Raw genomic sequence first — 21244 nt, forward strand, 5'->3', positions numbered from 1 at the left:
TACCTTGGTGCTGTGTGAAGAAGTACTTCCTTTTGTCTTTCCTGAATCTTCCAACAACCAGCTTCACTGGATGTCCCCAAGTTCTACTAGTGTCAAAGAGGTTTGATCTTCTCAGCCCTCAGATTGCCAGCCTGAACTTCTGAATATTGTTCTACTTAGGTTTTCCCTCCTCTCAAATGTGGGCTACCACAAGAATGTACACTCCAAACACAGCAAAACACGGAGCCAACCAATGTGTTTTAAATGTTTTATTATAAAGGATAGGAAACCATGTTCCCATTTGTTCAAACTGAGATAAATAAACAGTAAATATCATGCTTGAGTTTTGACATATCTTTTCCTTTATGGTTTTTTTTTTTTAATTGTCCTTTGCAATACGATCTACACGATGGCATTCCTGATTTGGAGACTTAAAAAAAAAAAGATTTTTTGAGAAGTAGCACACTTTTTGGACTTAAATGAAGACTGCTGGAATGAGAGAGAAACCAGAAGTATGAAGGAACCACTGAGCAAAGAACAAGTTGGAACACAACAAACTAACCCTTCAGGCAGGATAATGCAAAGAAAAATACATACGGATACATCAATACAAAAGACCTTCTAAACTTGAGAGACATGGAGCCATCACGGTTACAAATAATCCTGTGGTCACCCCCTTGTACTTCCAGGTTTTCAGTAGGAAACCTGTGCAAGCTTCATCATTCCCATAAATGGAAGCAAAGCAAGCTATGAAGAGGGTGGGTAGTCAACTTTCTTAAGCACAACATTAGAAAAACTTGCTGAACATTTTTTATTTCCTTCAGAAAGAGGCTCACGCTTCAGAGCAACCCAACTGTGTGCTCATTTCAACAGGGCCAGATTCCACTACTGTTTATTTATTAGTTATTCATTTCCATTTCTGAATCACTTGCTATAAAATAATTTGCAGTGATTCAACAGTTAAAAATATATCAAACATTAGACACAGTGAGGTGGTCATCTCAAGTGACAGAGGCTGAGCGTGAGGGATTGACTGTGTCGGAAGTCAGAGCAATGGGTCTACAGCACAGCCTGCCCTGCACTTCCTATGTTAGCCTGTTGTCTTCAGGAGTGGTGGAGGACATCAAACTTAAAAGAGCCTGCTGGATCAGCCCAATGGCCCATTTAGTCCAGCATGGTGCTCTCACAGTGGACAACTGGATGCCTGTGAGAAACACACAAGCAGGATTTGAGCACAAGAGAACTCTCCCTTCCTATGGTTTCCAGCAACTGGTATTCAGAAACATTACTATCTCCAACTATGGAGGCAGAATATAGCCATCATGGCTAGTGGCCTGTCCCATTTAACGGGTGTGTGTAATGAGGGGGCACAAATAAAACCTCTTGGAGGACCAGATGTGGGCTGCAGCCCACAGGTTAGCCACCCCTAAAGTACACCTATAATGATATATGAAACACAGTTGAAAGTCAGAGTGAGACTTGTTGAACAGTGCTGAACACGGTGTTCTTACAACAAGGACTTCCTGAGATGCTGATTTGTAAATGATTTCCCCCATAAGATGATCCTTCCTCACTCAGATACTTCTCATGGCATAGAAAAGCTCGGCTAATGATACCTTGATAGCTGGAAAACCCCCAATCTGCACATACATAAGGAATGTGTGCAGCGCACGTCCCATGCTTTGTTGATAGCATTTGCTCAGTGCCACACATGCACACGAGTTCCCATCACACAGAAGATTTTACTGCGGGTTCCTTGAGTTCCCATTCACATTGGTTTCCCCATTTAACTTCTCATGCGTACTGAAGCCCTGAAGTCTTGTGGACCTGATAAGTTCCTATGTATTCTGAAAATGCACATAGATGAATGCCAACTGAGCAAATAATATTGGATGTGGACCAGATAGTTGCACATACAAATGTATGGCCGGTCAGCTTTCTCTGATCCCCATTTTCTTAAAAAGGGTGGCTCTCAAAAATAATGGAATGAGCCTAATTTTTACGTGTGAATGGTTATCTCACCCATTTCTGCAAGAGAAGGACCACAAGCTCTGTGGCAGAGTACATGGTTTAATACCTGACATCTGCAGGTAGAACTGGGGGAAACTCACATCTAAAACCCTAGAAAGATACTGATAGTCTGCACAGAAGCAGTGCTGAACTAGAGGGACCTGTATAAGGCAACTTCCTATGTATGAGATCTTTCATGCACATGAGTTACATTAATGAAGCATAGGTGCGTTTCCCTTGGGCCATATGTCTTTCTGAGCTGGTCAACAATGTACACAAGGAAGCACATGAAATTCTAGAAGTGCATACATTGGAGGCAAATTATTCAGGAATCAACATTGTAGTACTAGAGCACAACAAACCCCTTCCATACAACTACCGAAAGCTACACGTTTATTGCAGCCCTACGTATGGGACATGATTCAGATGAGCACTTTTAAGTCCCATTCATTTCAAATAAAAGAGTTACGCATAGGCTTAGTTTTCCCACTGAAATTAATGCCTTTAACTTTGGCTACTCTGTGCCCATGCCCACTGCAATTACAATACATAACTGTAAGTATTCCCTTAGTTCTCCTGTATTTACTATTTCACAGCAGTAACTGAAGCACAGCAAAGAACTGATAGTCTCCTGCTTAACTTATTTTGCAGATTAAGGATGAATAACATAGAGAAGAAATGAAGGTCTAAAAGCAATTCAGAAGTAATTAAAATGTGCACATGCAAAAACAACAACAAAACACTGCTTCATGAACCAAATCCAGTTGGAATATGTGGTTACGCCATCTGCATCCATGCTGTATATTTCAAAGGAAATTCCATTTGCAAAATAACCTTTATTTCACCTTACAAAATATCTGGGTTTGACATTCAGACTTCATTTGCTAGAGGCCAGAGCCGTAACAGTCAGAAAGAAAAATCCCTGGTTTCTTTTGTTATCATGCTATAAATCCCAGTTGAAGGATTATGCCAATTATCAGGATTACCTACATTCACCCCAGTCATGCAGGACCATTGACAACTCTCTGCATATTGCTCTTATCATTCTCTGTCCATCATGATTCACGGTCTCTTTATTGGGGGCATGTTTCACATTTGAAACCGACTTAATGAGAAATTGCTCCAACATACCATATTGATCCTACATTAAAGAGACGTTATCCATCTAAATGGTGTTTGCTGATACCAAGCAACGCTTTGAATGACCATCTTTGTGTTTCTTTTTTAAGGCACGTGTACCAATTAAAATAAATATCGGTTGTGCTTTTTTTTGCATAGATTCTGTGCTATTTCCTTCACTGACAAGCATCCTTTTCTCCACGGATGATGATGGTGATGATGATGTATTTCTGCTTTACAAAATTTCATCTAGTTTAATCTGGCAGTTTTGTACAAGCAAACAAGCTTCTGCTCAAAAGTATTAGGTTCATTTGTGGCAACCGAACCGTAATGTTGTCCACTGATCTGTCGCAATAAACACCTTCGCTAGTCCAAGCAACCACAGTGTCATCTGCATCCTGGTGTGTTGGGTGGTGACTTGTGTCCGTTTACTGCAGCCTGTGACAGGGAAGATCTGAGTACTGATGGGCGGCTGCCATTTGATGCTTTCAGGAAGTCCTCACCCTCTGCTTCTGAAGGTCACATACGAAGTTCTTCAGAATATGGTAGCTATACTGCACATTGTTCTTGCTTTTGCTTGGTGCGTTTAAAAGTCTAAGGGCCGGATCATCATAGTTGTGGAACGTAATGAATAACTGGGGCCTTTGAAGTAGTGCCATTTGATTCCATTTATTTTTCCATGGTGCTGCCCAGCAGAGTAGAACATTCCATTGAGATTGGAAGGCCCACAGGCATCAAACCACCATCCTGAAATCATTAAGAACAAAACCATTAGAACATACACCAACTAAGCATGCTCACTTTGGCTTGCAACATCACGCTGGCTGGCAAATGTGTAGAATCCAACTTGGTAAAGGCCGTGGAGGCCATGTTTTGAGTTTCTTCTTCTTCTTTTTTGAAAAAGAAGAAATATTTTGAGGTTGGGATTCTTAGAACTGCATGAGTGGCTACATAAAAAACAGTCATAATGATAGAAATAGGAATAGCAGTACTCTGTACCAAACAGCAGACAGTTTCTGAAAGTGAGGGAATTTTCAAAAAACATTTTGTTATGTGGCTTACAGGTCCGCTTCTCAAAAAGAAAGGAACAACTATTCCAGTGGATATTGCAAACCCTTGACAGCAGCTAAATTTTGGGTCCTTGCCTATAATCAGAGTTGATTCTAGATCAAATGACACTGAACAAGACATCCTTCCATTTGTTTGACTTCTTAACATCTTATTTTGTAGTCATTTCACAACACTGACACCCAACGCGCATGCATTTCTATAAGCTGATAAATTTTCATGGGTGCATCTGCAAATCTATTCATTCATGTCATTGTCTCTAAACTTATGGAATAGAGTTCTTATGCTGGGCTGCCAGGCCACGTGACCAAACTGAATGGGGTTAGGATCCAGCTAAGTCCATGGTTCTGCCCCTGCTATGCCCTTGGAATGCCCTTTTTGGGTGAATTATGCTTGAATCAGCTCAGCCAGCTTTGGTTCAGCCGGCTGAGTCCTGGCTGAGGCAGGATGAGCAAGTTACACCACCATATTTGCAGCCTAAGCAGGGCCGGGGACTTGATCAGCTGGGCCAGAGATCCACTGCATCCTAAACTGCTCATCCCAGTGAATCTTGCCATAGGATTGCTCCCTGAATGTATGAAAGAACTGCAAAGATTTTTTTTTTAACAGGGAAGCTTGTTTCTTTCCTTAATTAAGAAGCATACATGCTCCAGCCGTGTTTGTGGGGGATCACAACATTTCCTTCTTGAAAGCATAAAATCATGTGAGATCAAGTTTTGCCCTCTGAAGATTTTTTTTGGGTTGTTTAAATATTTGTAGCCAAACTTTAAAGAGGTAAACAATGGCTAAATAAATCATTCAGAAACAAACATTTGCAGACTCTTATTCTCGATGACACTCACTCAAACAAACTCAACTTGTTTTAATTAGAATACAGGGAAGCAGCATATCACTTTACTAGCACAGTTTGAGCAAGGCAGAACTTTGTGCATTGCAGGGGGTTGGACTAGATGACCCTTAGGGTACCTTCCAACTCTAAAATTCTATTATTCTAAATCAAATCATACCCCCTGCAATGCAGGAATCACAGTCAAAGATTCCCTGACAGATAGCCATCCAACCTCTGCTTAAAAACCTCCAACAAAACCCCATACAAAATCCATGGAAGTTGAAAAGTGTCCCCGGATTCATTGAAAAAAATCTGGAAACCTTATCTAAGGCTTGGTTTCAGATCCTCTATCACTTGGTCACCCTTGATGATATGTTTGCAGGCATAGAATCATGGGCTTGTAAGGGACTTTGGAGGCTATCCCATTCAACCCCCATGTTTCAGAGGCCTGACTGACCTCCCGTAGAAGTCGAGTAGTTAGTGTTACCAGGACCATGCTGTGGAATACTCTGCCAGCAGAGATTCAGCAGGTATGCTTGCTATTGACTTTCAGGCATCTCTTGAAGACAGGCCTATGCAACAGTATAATTTTTTTGATCAGCCAGTCACCTTAATCATTTTGTACTGTTTATATGGTGTTTATACTTTGTCGTATAAATTATTATACACTGCCTTGTTATATTGTATGAATTGGTGGTATATAGCTGCTTTTATAAATAAATACAGTCATACCTTGGGTTACAGACGCTTTGGGTTGTGTGATTTCAGGTTGCGCACCGCGCCGAACCCAGAAGTACCGGAACAGGTTACTTTCAGGTTTTGGCACTTGCGTATGCGCAGAAGTGCTAAATCGCGCTTTGCACATGTGCAGCAGGACCAAATTGCGACCCGCACATGTGCAGATGTTGCGCTGCACTGCGGGTTGCGAACATGCTTCCCGCACAGATCACGTTTGCAACCCAAGCATCCACTGTAAATGCATAAAAGCCTTGTTAACACTGGTTTTACCCACTCACCCTTTCTTTCTGTTGTTTCTTAAATCCACTCCTTTTTGCCCTCTTTGATACCCCCCAACCGGCGCCAATGAAATTTAGATTGTCAGCAGATTTGTGGCAGGGACTCGCCATGTACATTTATGAGAGAATAAAATAATGTGGACGTTCCTCCCCCACCTCATATTACTTACAATTCTCCTTCCTTCCACCCCCAACATCTTCTCCAAGCAAATCAATAAGGGATATGTGAAACTCCTGTGAGAACTGTTAGTACTCTTTCCAAAAAAAATTGGGCTACCCTCAAAAGCTGGTCACCTGAAAAGGAACCCCCACATCAGCCTTGAATTTCAGTTTAGGTAACGTTTCAGCGGTCACTCTAAGAGCCAAGCTAAATAGTGTGTGGGAGATCTCTGACCGGATCTCCTGAAATCTTTTCCTTTGGTTAAAAGCAGCCACCGTGGAAGCAATTTCACTTGACTTGCAGTTGCAGTGCTGGGGAGGGGATATTAATTCATCTCGCTAAGCTAAAACTCTGCACCCCCATTGGAAGCTGCTGTTTAGGTGGCAGGAAAAGCTATCTATAACATTGAGTATCATCACCATTACCACTTTAAGAGTCATGGAACATCCTGAAAACTCTAGGATGTTAAAGGTGATGACCTCACAGGACTATAATTCCCAGCACCCTTAACAAACTACAGTTCCCAGGATGCTTCATGCTTGTCACAGTATTATAAAAGTGCTTTTAATGTATGGATGTAGGTTATCTCCATTGCTGATAGCAGTTTGGGGACATTTTCATCCAAGCAAAGCAAAGCAGGCTGAATCCAAACCCACGTGGCTGCTTTTTACCAAATTTAAAAACTATCATGGTTCCCACTCACATCAAATCTAGTTTGGCCCTCAGACAAACTGTTCCTTCTACAAAGCACAGTGCAGAAGGACCTGCAAGACGAGAATTCTGAAGCAAAGCAATACATCAGAAGCATGGCTTTACTCATTACAAAAGTCCCTTTTTTGAAAGGAGTATATAGCAGGACAGCTTAGGTTTGTGCTTTTGGGGTTGAAGGCTAATAGTGAAATAAAGAGATTTCCCCTTCTCCCAAAGGGGAAGGAAGCCAGTCTGCACCTTTTGTTCCATTTAAACTAGAGGTTGCTTGTGTTGTGCAGCAACACAGCATCTGTGAACCTGCTGGAAGCATCTGCAGGGGAGCCTAGCAGAGCCAAGTAACAATCAAAACTGAGCACACACAGTTAGCAGAGCGGTGTGAGATTTCTTTAACTCCACGGAACAGCACGGCGTCTTCCAAACTGAAATGCTTACTAACTTTTTTTTTTTTTTGGAAGAAAGTATAATAAAAATAATAAAAGGCACCTTTGGTGTTCAAGGATTCCCGTCCTATCTCTGGAGATGCAGGGGAATTAAACACAAATTTCTTTTTTTGTGTGGGCAGAATGTGCTTCCCATGCGGCTTGTGCACTTTGTCAGCAGATCTGGTCCTCTGCATTCCATCCAAAGGAAAGGAGTCCCTGTTTTCTTTTTTCTTTTTTAACCAGTGGTAACAATGATCAGCGCATAGCTCCAAGGTTTACTCGACTCTGCATTTCGACCAGAGTGAATTTATGACTTGAGCCTTGCAAAGTAATTTCTTGCATTTTTTTTGAACAATACTTTGTAGGCTCCCCACCCCCGAAGTAACACTTCATAACAAGATCTTTGGGGAAGGATCATTGCCAAATACATTCTGGCATTCTGCTATTTTGATACAGCTGACCTCTCTTTGATTACAAAGCTATACCTAAGGGGCTAATAACCAAAGAAAAAGAAAGCAGCACAGCTGATGTTTGACTGTAACAAGAGCATAATCTTGCAGAAATTTAAGACAAAGCTAAACATGGAAAAATCTAATCCTCGATTCCCCCCCCCCTTTCCAGAGCTGAGCCTGGAACACATAAGCGGCTCTCAGCTCCATTTACACTGTCAGGAGTATGGACCAGGAAAGTGGTATCTATTACCATTCTACTTCACAACAACCATCATAGCATGAAAGACAGACTTTCTTTGGGGATATTTTTCTTTTCTGAGCAAGGCAACCTAAACACTGTGCAATCCCAAAGCAGCCCTACATGACAGACTACCTAAATTATGCCTACAGGAACGATCTGCTAAAGTACGTACCACATTTAAGGACTCCCGGCTGACTTGCACAATTAAGTGGGGTCTCCTTTATAGGGTACTGGAGACATGTCTATTACGGTTTATCTATGTGGTCCAGCTCACACAAACATGTGTTGTTTATCCCTTCTTGACTGCCTCATCAAATCATTGCTCGTTTGCTTGGATGAGCTATCACAGTTTAATCCCCTCAGAGAAAACCTGCATCTCATGCAATTCCAACTCAAACAATGCTTTTCCAGTGAAGATGCTTCACACATTCAGCTGAGAGATCAAGTGAAATATATATATATATATATATATATATATATATATATATATATATATGTAGGTATGAACCAAGACAAAAGTCAGCAAATGCTGAAACAGGTCCCAGGATACTAACTTCCTGCCTTCCTGCTGACCTGGCTACAGGACAGATTTCCATATTTTCCACATAGTTTCAAGTGTTTAAAAGTTGCCATTGCCTCAAAGGTTCGATTTCTGCTAAGCAGCAACTGCAACTTATTCTGGAGAATAATGTGAGGACTGGTCTTTTTTAAACTCTACTTATGGTGCTATCCCCAGCCCAGCAACAGTAGACTGGCAGATAACTGCACAGATAAAACGGGGAAAGAGGAATTGCAGCCTGTTAAATTAATCCACAACCGAATTGCAGCCATCTCCCCTACAAATCTCTGAATTTTTCTCATACAGCTAAGGGAGTGGTGATTGACTAGATAGAACTGCAATCAGCTTCTGAGCTGGTCCATTTCATCCCTAGAGATATTAATTATACTGCCAGAATGATTCAATATAACTGGAAGGATTTTGCATTGTTCTTGGTGGTTCTATCATTCTAGAATTTTTATTTTATTTTGTTGTTTTAAAAACACTGTTATGGCCAATGGCTTCAATCATTTCAACAGTAAACATTTATTCATTCATACCAGAAATTATACTGGCCTAAAACAATCAAGGTTTGCTTTTTATGGACCTGTAGGGGGAGAGCAAGAAATTATTCTACTGATGTTTCTAAATCCTCATCCTTCTGTTTAGATTACTAGTTGAGCATCTGCTGATTTTAATTCAATATTCCTAACTAAAAATATGTCTTATTTATTGGAACCACAGCATACCCTCCAACATTTCTCTGATGGAAATAGGGACATCCCATTCCATAATGATAATTTTACTATTTATACCCCACACATCTTACTGGGTTGCCCAGCCACTCTGGGCAGCTTCCAACATATATAAAAACACAATAAAACATTAAACATTTTTTTAAAAAACCTTCCCTATACAGGATTGCCTTCAGACAGCTCGGGAGTCAAATAACTCCATACCCTCCAACATTTCTCCAAAGAAAATAAGGATCCTACCATACCTTCTAACATTTTTGCGATGAAAATAGGGACGTCCTAAGGAAAAAGCAGGATATTCCAGTATCAAATCAGAAACCAGGATGGCTTCTCTAAATCAGGGACATCCCTGGAAAATAGGGAGACTGCGGTTTACAATCTTTTGTCTTCAAGCTGGTTTCTATCTTTCTCTTTCTGAGGCAGAAAGTTCCACAACTAGAGATTGGATTTGGATTAGAATTTGATATCCCGCTTTATCACTACCCAAAGGAGACTCAAAGCGGCTAACATTCTCCTTTCCCTTCCTCCCCCACAACAAACACTCTGTGAGGTGAGTGGGGCTGAGAGACTTCAGAGAAGTGTGACTAGCCCAAGGTCACCCAGCAGCTGCATGTGGAGGAGCGGAGACGTGAACCCGGTTCCCCAGATTACGAGACTACCGCTCTTAACCACTACACCACACTTGCTGTTTGGTAGCTTGGAAATCCATCCAAAAAACAAAACAAAACATTTTTCGGATGATTCTGAACTAGTTCACTCATGTATGCACACTGCTGGAGTTCGCCTAGTCTACATGAAAAGACTGACATCTGAAGGTATAGTCTTACTATTGATAATGTCTGTTTGATGGGCCATTGGATAATATGACTACTCCATTTCTGGTATTAGGTCTGCGATGGCTCATGGGCACATACATTGACAGTGCAGCCAGAAAGTGATGAATGCACAGAACACTGATGAACTAGTTTTCAGTAGAAATGTTGTGTTTATGTCCCCAAGTTCAGGTTAAACTGGCTGCCTGCATGTGCATAACTCTCTCTCTCTCTCTCTCTCTCTCTCTCTCTCTCTCTCTCTCTCTCCTCTCATTCTCTCTCTCTCTCTCTCTCTCACACACACACACAGAACTTTGCTTAGATCCTATGAAAAAGTACATTTTTGTTTCGTATGTCTGTTCCTTAAAAAAAACACACCATTATGATAACATAGGTAAAGGGACCCCTGACCATTAGGTCCAGTCGCGGACGACTCTGGGGTTGTGGCGCTCATCTCGCTTTATTGTCCGAGGGAGCTGGTGTACAGCTTCTGGGTCATGTGGCCAGCATGACTAAGCCGCTTCTGGTGAACCAGAGCAGCACACGGAAATGTCGTTTACCTTCCCACCAGAGCAGTACCTATTTATCTACTTGCACTTTGACATGCTTTCGAACTGCTAGGTTGGCAGGAGCAGGGACCGAGCAACGAGAGCTCACCCCGTCACGGGGATTCGAACCGCCGACCTTCTGATTGGCAAGTCCTAGGCTCTGTGGTTTAACCCACAGTGCCACCCGCGTCCCTTATGATAACATACAGCTCAGCATTTAGCACATCCACACATGCAACAGGCAATGTAAAACACAACAGTTGAATGTCCTGTAACTATATGCCTACGAACTCTATGGACATTGGCTCCATAACTGTGGAGGCTGGTCCATTTATGGTCTGCCCTCAGCTAGCCTTCTCCTGCCTCCCTTCCTACTTACAAACCAGTCCAGGGGCTGAAATTGCCTGTCACTTTCTTCCTTCTAAGTCTCAGTGCTGTACATGAAGGAAGGAGGGGGCAAAACTAGAATGACTTGGCTCTGCCTGCCACTAGCTCTGTCTCTGCCTACGGTGGCTCCCTCTGCCTTCTGTCCTACCATTGACAATGTGCACCAGCCACTGCGGCATTTAAATGTGATCTAAATATGCAAATGGCCTTAAATATGGCCTTGTCTTAATAATAAATGTGCTCTACGGGTTTTCAATGGAAAAGACCTGTTTTGATGGTTCAGTGAAGTTTGTAAACCTTTTTGGAAACAGACTGCTCTACTTTTGCGATCTGTATATACTCCACAGCACTGTAGGTAATTATGATGATCATAACAGGTCAACAAAAGCTGCATCAAGGGACCTTTTATATCCTGTTGCAAACCTCTGAGCCAGGTATGCCAGCACAAAGCAATAGACTGTGGTAGATCTACCTGCTCTAAATCTTGCTTGGCCTTCCATAATTACCTCTTTCGGTTCCACCCAGCCTATCAAATGATTGCATGAATGGCATGCAAATATTTTAGATGCAAAATAAATAACGGCTTTTGGAATACTACCTAGAAGGATCAGAGCATTAACTATAGAGTTTTCTACACAGAGCTTTAAAGTTTGGCCAAACTTGAAGCCCACTGTTCCACATCATGCTGGAAAAAGAAATTCAACCAAGTTGTTGAGCTGGCGGAAGCCAACATAATGAGTCCCTCCAGTGCAATGGGACTTTCCCCTCTCTCCTCCCCAACACCCTCCCCAAGTCTGCTTGGGAGGGCTGGGAGATTGTTCCATCTGGCAAGCAGAAATGTTTGTGCTGATGGAGCAAACACCTTTGCACAAGACTGAATTCCACCCAAAATCTTCTCCCGTTGGCCTTGTTATTTCTTAGTCTTTAAATCAAGTGTTGACTTGTCAAATGATCTCTCCTCCTGCTGTGCATCACCCAGATTTGTCCTAGAGATCCCCCTAGTCCTCCGGAGCAGATCTGGGTAGGGTAAATGGGGAGGAGAGGGGGGCAGAAATCCCATTGCACAAGCAGAAATCTTTGCAGTGATGGGACGTTGCACTTGAATATTCCAATTAGTTTTATACACATTTGCTGCATTAATCCTATAACAAGATCAAATATGTTTCATTTCAGAATGTCTTCCTATGTTCCTAAGTTCTACGCAATGTCTAGTCAAAATCACGTTTGTAATTCAATCCAATTATTTTAGGTCCCATCCTTTGAAGCAACATAAAATGAACCTGCTTTATCACAGCTCAGTTGGTAGAGCATGAGACTCTTAATCTCAGGGCTGTGGATTTGAGCCCCACTTTGGGTGAAAGATTCCTGGATTGTAGGGGGTTGGACTAGATGATCATTGTGGTCCTTCCAGCTCTATGATTCTGTAATCTCTGTGGCAGCCCTTCAGTTATTTGAAGATGTCTATCGTGTCACTTTTTAATTACTTCTTCTCCAGGCTAAATATCCCCAGCTCCTTCAAACTTTCCTCAAGGGACTTTGGCGCTAAAACATTTAACAACAGTACAGAATAAATTGTGGCTTTCCAGTTGTAGTTTTTAATCTCTGGTGATTCCAGTCTCCATCTCTGATCATCTCTTTTGTCACTTGCTACACATAAAATATTTTGCTCATCTCCCAGAGACTACAAAACCCTCCAGGCTGTCAAGATAGCTGCAGAACTTGTGTATATTTTATAGAATTCATAATCAAAAGGCTGTCTATGGTGTTGCCAAAACCAACAGAAAGTCTGATAAGGTTTTCTACTGTCTAAGATACAATTATTTTACAAGATGAATTATTTTTATTACATAGTTATCACAGCCACTTTTTGTTATCAGACAGTTTGTTGTGACAAAAGAATTGAACGGATCTTTCTACGGTTCAGTGTTGTGAAGTGCTCAAAGTGCTATCTCACAGGAAGCTGGCTGTACATTGCAAATCCATGAAAAAAAATAACCCATCATATCCTATTTAAAGATGTTTATGCACAATCAATTAGTAGCACCGGCCCTGAAAAAATGAGTCAAGCATCGTTAGTCATACAGCTGACAAAAACGGGTAAAAGCATCTCCTTATATGTCCATATAGCTTTTTCTTACTTGGAAGCTTTCCACAAGAAATTACTAGGACTCACTTCAAATGTCTAGGATCACCCTGGATGGGGGGCATCTTGGTTACTGACTCAACATTCCCAGTGAATTTCCCATTGGACTCTTATCAATACATCAGCGGTATTATTTTTGTTTGGCGCTATAAATAATAGACCAAGATGATAGTGACTTGAGATCAGATGACACCCCCACCGTCCACCCCAACATCATCACCACTATCATTTGTAACAAGCAGCCATGGGGAGGGGCAGATGACAAAGTCAGAAACTGGAACTGAAATCCCCAGTGTTCACTTATTTGTCCCATTTCCAGAACAGAAATAAATCTACTGAATATAATTAAATACTGTGGTCCCAATCCAAATCTAACAAAAATGTTGTGAGACAGGAGACCCAAAACCAGGTCTCCATTATCTGCACCTCTGGCCCTGCATCTTTCTTTAAAAAACCCGAAAAAGATTTAAATCAATTCGTCACTTCTTAGAAGGTAGAGAGCAGTAACAGAAGCAGAAGGTAGCTCAGTAACAGAAAAAAACATTGAACACACCAGGTTTCACAAGTCTTAACAAGGCTCCCTTAAAACCCTGCAGATGTTTCCCCTAAGGAGGAAGACCAATTTCCCATTGATTTTCAGTGAAACTTTAGCTAAAGGAATCTCAGTAAGCCGAAAAGAACTTCTGTTTGAAACCCTTTGGAAAACTGTTGGTAGCAGTGGGCTGGAAGGATTAGAATCATGATTCAGTAGAAAGTAGCTCTTTCTCCATTCATTCATTCATTCATTCATTCATTCATCTTTTGGTCCATCCATCCCTTTATTATGAGTGTTTTTTATCATTTGATGCTTACCTCCTGTTAGCATAAGGGCACATTTGCACATGCAGTTGTCGTTGTCAGCATCTTTGGTACTGAAGTCAGCTCCGTGCAATATCAAGCTGCTCTGTTTTCCTGCGGTTCCTGAATGACCCTTTAGATACAGCCTACAAAGAGACAGGAGAGGTTCTTCATGTTAGCCAATACAGCCACACAACGAACCACACTTGATTTGGAATTCTGTGGTGGTGACAAGTCAGGAAGATTCCCAAAATCCTGAAAATGCTGCGGGTCAGTGGAATCATATTTCAGCAATATCATTATGACTTAACTCATTTGTGATTTCCCTACTAGGACTGGATCTAGACACATCAAAGAAGCATTTCAGTTTAAAGAGTTGTAAATTTAAACAGGGAAAACAGGTAGAGGAAAACGGGACTCCATGTCGCCATCCAGTGGCACAATGTTATATCACACATACAACACATATAAATGACTTTTTCTTTACCAGTCTAGCTGAGTCCTAGAACTCGTGGACATACAATGAAGGTGAAGGTCGGAAGATTCAGGAGAGACCAAAGGAAGGAATTTTTCACACAGTGTGCAGTTAAACTATGGAATTGGTTCCCACAGAAGGTAGTGATGGCCACCAACTTAGGTGGTTTTAACAGAGGATTAAACAAGTCCCAGCAAAGGAAGAATGGATACAAAAACTTATGGAATATGCAGAAATGGTGAAACTTACTGGAAGAATAAGAAATAAAGGTAACAAACTTTTTATAAAAGAACAGAAAGGGTTTATCGAATATTTACAGATAAATTGTAAACAGATAAAAACACAGGCAGGATTGTTGTAATAACCTGCAGCTACATAAGAGTATATATTTAAAGAAGATAAATAAATAAGTTAAGTTAATTTGGATATGCAGAAGATATTAAAAATAAAGTTAAGGGAACCTGCAGAAAGAGGAGGAAGGAAGTCAAGTTTTAAAATGTTAGAATTTTTGTAAGATCAGTGAAATGTATATATCTGACAAGTATAAATAAAATGTTAAAAAAAAAAAAGGATTCACAAGTTCATGGAGGATCAATGGCTGTGATCTGTGATGGCTTTGTTTTACCTGGATGGCCATCTGTCATGGATGCTTTAACTGAGATTCCGACATTGCAGGGTTTGGACTAGATCACCACTGAGTCCCTTCCAACTCTATGATTCTTTAATTCTACCTCCACTGGTGATGGCAGTATGCTCCTCAACTCAGTAGCTGGGAATCACAATTTGAAAGACTGCTAAGTCCTCAGGTCCTGCTTGCAGACTTCCCAGAAGCTTCTATCTGGTTGGCCGCTGTTAGAACAGGATACTGGATTAGATGGGCCATTGGTCTGATCCAGGAGGGCTTTTATTGTGTTCTTATACGATTGCACTGTCAGCTACACAATGCCCATTCCCAACTAAGAGAACGCTGCTGCACAATCCCTTTACACACAGCCAGAATTGGATCAGTAAGGGGAGAATTAAGGGCACTACGCTGGAAAGAATGCAGCCAATCGAAATGGCAAGATAAATCCAGTGTAGGGGAAGTTCCAAATGAAGGGCTAAGATAAAGTATCTTGGTAAAAGTCAGAGAAAGGCTGGACATAAAAACAGTCACGCTTTATGAGGCACAGTTGAAATGCAGTGCCAATTAGATATTGTTTTCTAAAGCAATACACAGGCTACGTTTTGGAGCAATAAGTATTCCGCTGGTCCTTATGCTTTTTTTGTTGTTGCTTGAATATAAACAAACTAAATTGAGATTATAGCCTTCTAGATTTACTGAACTTGGACTCTCATGGCTTATTTTGGTAAATGATCTTACTTTTTTTTCCCCCAGAGGAAAATAAACTCCTTTGAAATAGTGCTGATAGAAAAACGACTCCGGAACATGGTATCTACAAGCTTATTTTAAACTGTCACAGATCGTCAGTACATCACCCCCCCTGCCAAGCTCACAGAAGCAAATGTCAGCAGAAATAGTGGAACCTGGCTTTTTGACACCATTTAAAGAACTCTGGCTAAATCCCATCATGAAGTCAATAGCCGAAAGTGCTAAAAAAAGAGCCAGGGGTTTCTTAAACTTGGATGCATAGAAACTCCATGAGAATTTTTGCTCGACTTAAATCCAAACTGGTCATGGCATAATCTGCACATGACCAAATAATCTCATCATGTTTATAGCATTGAAATGTGGTTTCTTTGTAGGTCATTGCTGTTATTTTACTATGTCATTATGAAAGTGTTTTCGCACTGTTTGTTTGAAACACAGCCTTGTTTTGTTTGTTGTAAGCTGCTTTCAGCATAATTTTATTTTGTGGGAAAGTTATTCATTGGGGTATCTGTTGATAAAATTATCTGTTGATAAAATTCATATAATAATTTTAATAATTTTTGCATGTACGGGAAAGTTAACTATACAGTGGTACCTTGGGTTAAGAACTTAATTCGTTCCAGAGGTCCGTTCTTAACCTGAAACGGTTCTTAATCTGAAACGTGCTTTTGCTAATGGGGCCTCCTGCTGCCGCTGCGCTGCTGGCACGCAATTTCTGTTCTTATCCTGGGGCAAAGTTCTTAACCTGGAGCAACCACTTCCTGGTTAGCGGAATTTGTAACCTGAAGCATCTGTAACCCGAAGCGTCTGTAACCCGAAGTGTCTGTAACCCGAGGTATCACCGTAAAGGAGGAAAAAAAAACCCTGATTACCGAAAGAGGAGAATGAACTAAATTCTTTCCTTGATCTCTCCCACAGCTGTCTATATTTATGACATTCTTCCAGTCTAATAGCATAATTGTGTTTTACCAGAAGTTCTCTTCGGGCCTTTGCAATTTTGAGTTTTGATTTCTCTAGTGTTAATGGCTTAACATATCTTTCACATCATGCTACAGAGATGGTTTCCAGTACAGATGGAAGGGAGATGTGGTTGATAGGAGACTGCGCAGTGAGACACCGCTAAATGAGTATCTGTAACAGAACACACATGCAACTGGATTCTAAGTGAGAAACAGAAAGAGAGGGCAATTCACATGTGGAGAAAAGATTGCCGCAGTCGGGACTTTTTAGTTTAGGCAAAAGGCGAGTAAGGGGATTGTTATGTACTGAATTGAATAGGATCCAAAATGCAGCAATCTGATTGGTCCTAGAACAATAGGATTCAGAATGCAGCAGTCTGATTAGTCCTAGAACAATAGGATTCAGAATGCAGCAGTCTGATTAGTCCTAGAACAATAGGATTCAGAGTGCAGCAGTCTGGTTGGTCCACAGGAGCCACCCAATCCAGCTCCAGCTGGAAGTGAAAGGAAATCTCTCTCCAGCTTCATACACAGAGATCTGCTTTATCCCATAGTCTCTGCAATGCCCCCTTCCTCTTGGACCCTAGGATTTCAGGCCCCAGAACTGATCACATTTTCAACAGATTCAGAATCCAGCAGATAAAATTTGAAGCTAGATTCAAATATGTTTACTCAGAAGCAAATAAACTCTTTGCATGGAATTGGACCTTTTAATGAGATATTTAGGAAAACTTCCTTTATTTCTAAGGGTTGTATTTCCAAGTGAGTTACCCAAAGGGGTTGACTAATTTCCCTGGGACGAAATCTAGACATCTATCTGTTCTGATTGGCTTGTGTCTTCTAAGGAGGCCTCAAAAGGCAACAACTGGTCCAGATTATGCTTAAGTGATGTCCTAATTCTGATTTATTACTTTAACTACTAAACACTTTTTATCTAGAGGTAAAAGGAGAGAGAGAGAGAGAGAAAATGAGCCTCATCTGAAAATATGCCAGGCGTCGATTCAACTTTATTGCAAAATCAAGCGCCAGTAATTGTATATTTTCAATTCATCTGAAGCCAAAAATATTTTTTCCTTGCAAAGAAGTCGATATTTTTTGTATCACACACATGAAATCAGGGGTGTACTCCTACTTTGGCAACGGAACATTCACTTAAGGCAAGACAGTGATTACGGGGAAGTTCCCAAGTATTTGAAAATGCATAATAGGATACAGTAATTGTCATAGTTACAAGAAAAATAGTTATTTTCTATGCCACAAATAGAAATCTGTACTCACTAATTTCCTTCTGTACTCACTAATAGCAGAAGAAAATAAGCACATGTGCTTGTTATGCTCAGAGGCAGTGACTGAAGCTGCCTTGACCTAACCTGGTTAATAATGCAGATATATTTGCTGGAATTGCAGGCCTGGACTATGCATGTTATGTACTGAAGTCCTCACCCTGGGCCAGCAGGGGGATACTGTAGATAGTTATAAGGGATCGAAAGTGACGTTCAGTGATTGGATAGTTTTAGAAAGTTGTTACAGTAACGTTGTACTGGAGCTCTATATAAGCAGGCTGACTGAACCCTTCAGTTCAGTTCTGTCCTGGCTTGTGAATAAACTAGAGCTGTTTGAAGAATCGATGTGTCATCTGATATGTTCACCCACAACCTAACACTGCACATAGCAGAAACCGTGGAGAGTTGAATTGTATATTGATTTCTCCTTTACACCTTATTCTGGGAAGGCCATGGAGGTCCCAAACCAGTGTCTGGATGTAGCAAAGGACTGGATGTGGGCAAACAAATTGACACCGAATTCAGACAGGACAGTTGTGCTCAGGCTAAGGATCTGAAACATGAATTTCAAAGGATACAGTAGTTGTGTTCCAGTTCACTAGCTTCAGGAAATGTGATTAAGTAGGTTTGCATTAAAGATGAAATGAGCCTAATATCTTCCCCATCCCTTATTACATGGAAAACAAGAGGTTGCCACACTAGTGCTTGCCTTGTAATGCTAATGTTGGGTCAAGGGGGGTTGTGTAGAACCCATGAGTTGGTTGGAGATACAGAAATGCCTAAGGAATGTGTGTGGTTTGAAACAAACACCAAGCACAGACATGATGCCCAAACAATGAGGTTTGGCTGTCATGTTTTATACCTGTATATTCTAATTCTCCCACTGACTCCCTGGTTTGAACAAACCATAGCTTGCTGTGTTTTTCTACGCATGGAACCTATGGTTTTTTAAAACCATTGTTTGTCTCCAAATCAGAAATGGAAGGCGCAGTTTGATCTTGGGTTCTGTTTCTGGCTTGTGGATTAGCTATGGGTTACTCATACTGGGAAACGAGTGAGGGAATCAGATTATGCAAGCGGCTGCAAAGCCTGTTTTCAACAGCCCAACTATAGTGATGTCACAACTGGGTTATAGGGTGTTCATATAAACACAGTTTGGCATTCTATAATTCAGGGCACGAAAGTTCTTTAACAAGCAGCTAATTTCTAAATGTAGGTAATCAGTGCAGAAAAATCAAGAACTGGAAAGGGTATTCCTGGAAATGTTTACAGAAATTTGAAATAAATAAATGTTGCCTTGGAATCCTTGATTTGCTTTCTAAGGACATAATGTGGATTTCAAGAAGTGCCAAGATGAATTATGTGCCACTAAGACCCCAGTTTGAAAAACACAAACAGCCTGTTAAACATATTTCTACTCCCATGGCGTCATTTGTGGCTTCTAGAGTCAGATATGAGTGAAAGGTTCACTCATTGTCATCTATTTATACTTTAAGTTGTTAGCTGGTGCCATACTGACCAGGCCAGGAGGGTTCAGACTGAACCCTGAACCCTGAACACTTTTTTTCTTCTTTTAAAAATCAGAGTCATGGCCTTATTAAAAAAAATCTGCAGTTCAGAATTATGACCCCGTCTCTTTAAATAGAATCAGGAATTAGGTACATGGGGCTTGTTATTACTGCTAAACAGACTAATAAAGACTACTCAATAATGAGTTTGCTTTATGCATGGTTTGCAGCAGATTGTCAGGGAGACTTAATGCAATCAGGTATTTGGCAGGTCTTAGTTTTCCATACAGATAAAAGTCTCATGTAATTGCTTGTTTGTGGAATCTCCTGCCTCACCATGTCCGCGGATGGCCTGCTTTACCAAAGAGAGTCTTCTATTTGAAGGTGTCATCTGTTGGAATGGCTGTCCAAGTCCAGAAGGAAGATTAAGAAGCAGGAGAAAGGAGAGCAGGAGTCTTGAACTAGAGCAGCAGTTCTTAACCTGTGGGTCCTCAGATGTTGTTGGACTACAACTCCCATCATCCCTGAGCTCTGGCCTTGCTAGCTAGGGGTGATGGGAGTTGTAGTTCAACAACATCTGGGGACCCACAGGTTGAGAAAGGCTGAACTAGAGCATCAACAGGACATGATCATCTGTTGAGTTGTGGTAGATCAGTGATAGGACATCTACAGCAAGCAATGCACCAAGTTTCTGAATCGGCCCTTCCTAACACTCTCTCTAGGCCACACCCCTTCTCCCAGGCTCCCCCCCCCCTCGGTGTACCTTGAGGAGGATTTTCTGTGCAACTGAGGAGCGTGGGGTGGAGGCAGACAGATCATGGGGAGGCAAGCTTTAGCCAAGAAACAAAACAAAACAAAAAAAAGCTGTAATTTTTTTTAAGCATTTGGCTCACACCTACTGCAAATGCCTAGTGATAATTGACGACAGCTTTCTTTTTTTCCTCTCTTTTAAAAAAACACAGGGCGGGTGAAGGGTGGAAATTGATGGATGATGAATGGATGTGTCCTGTCTAGCTGTCAACATATTGCATGGACTGGGATTTGATTGGATTAAGCTACAACTGTGAGTTTACAAACCTTACGAGAACAATAGCGTCAGCTTTCAGTTAGCCAAACAACATTTCTCTTAACGTTTGCTAATTCTCAGAGATAGCTCACACAGTGCCACTTCGGACTTTGGTCACTCAACTGATAAAGCACTTTGGCGTTGTTCCAAAATCGGCCTCTTGCTAATGGGCACTAGATTAAATCACTACACGTTTGGGTATATTTCAAGTCATTCCTGAGAAGTCATGGCAGCCTGTTGAATGCAGGAATAAATCTCCATGTTGAGAACATTTGCAAAATATGTACAGAAAGCACATCTGCTAAAATCTTATTATGTGTTGTGTTCTACAGGCATACAGTATGGCTTGAACGAGCTCATTTGGGTTAGGATTGATTTGATGGGAACTTGGAGGTTCTGTAACCAGAGAAGGAGAAAATTGGGTGTTCCAACCCACCTAGGCTGTTCTGGAGTACATCCTTCCCATTGTGATATCATAATATTACGTACTTCCCTAGCTCTGTTACCATTATTGGCTGTTGATGCTGCTGGAGGCAGGGGAAAGCACAACAAGG

The 21244-nt window shown here is 41.2% G+C and overlaps 1 protein-coding gene across 1 annotated transcript in view; it reads right to left on the reverse strand.

The window, feature by feature from the left end:
* Positions 1–233: 233 nt before the first annotated feature.
* The window catches only part of ANGPT1 (angiopoietin 1), a 164230-nt gene continuing 143219 nt past the window's right edge, over positions 234–21244 (reverse strand). Inside the window, exons 9-10 of the mRNA XM_082235731.1 lie at positions 14043–14173; positions 234–3855 (exon numbers count right to left, since the gene is read on the reverse strand). Of these exons, the coding sequence (XP_082091857.1) occupies positions 3695–3855; positions 14043–14173 (292 nt within the window). The 3' untranslated portion in view covers positions 234–3694. The remainder of the gene's footprint in view (positions 3856–14042; positions 14174–21244) is intronic.

This window comes from Podarcis vaucheri, assembly GCF_965113315.1.
Source record: "Podarcis vaucheri genome assembly, chromosome: 8".
Lineage (NCBI taxonomy): Eukaryota > Metazoa > Chordata > Lepidosauria > Squamata > Lacertidae > Podarcis > Podarcis vaucheri.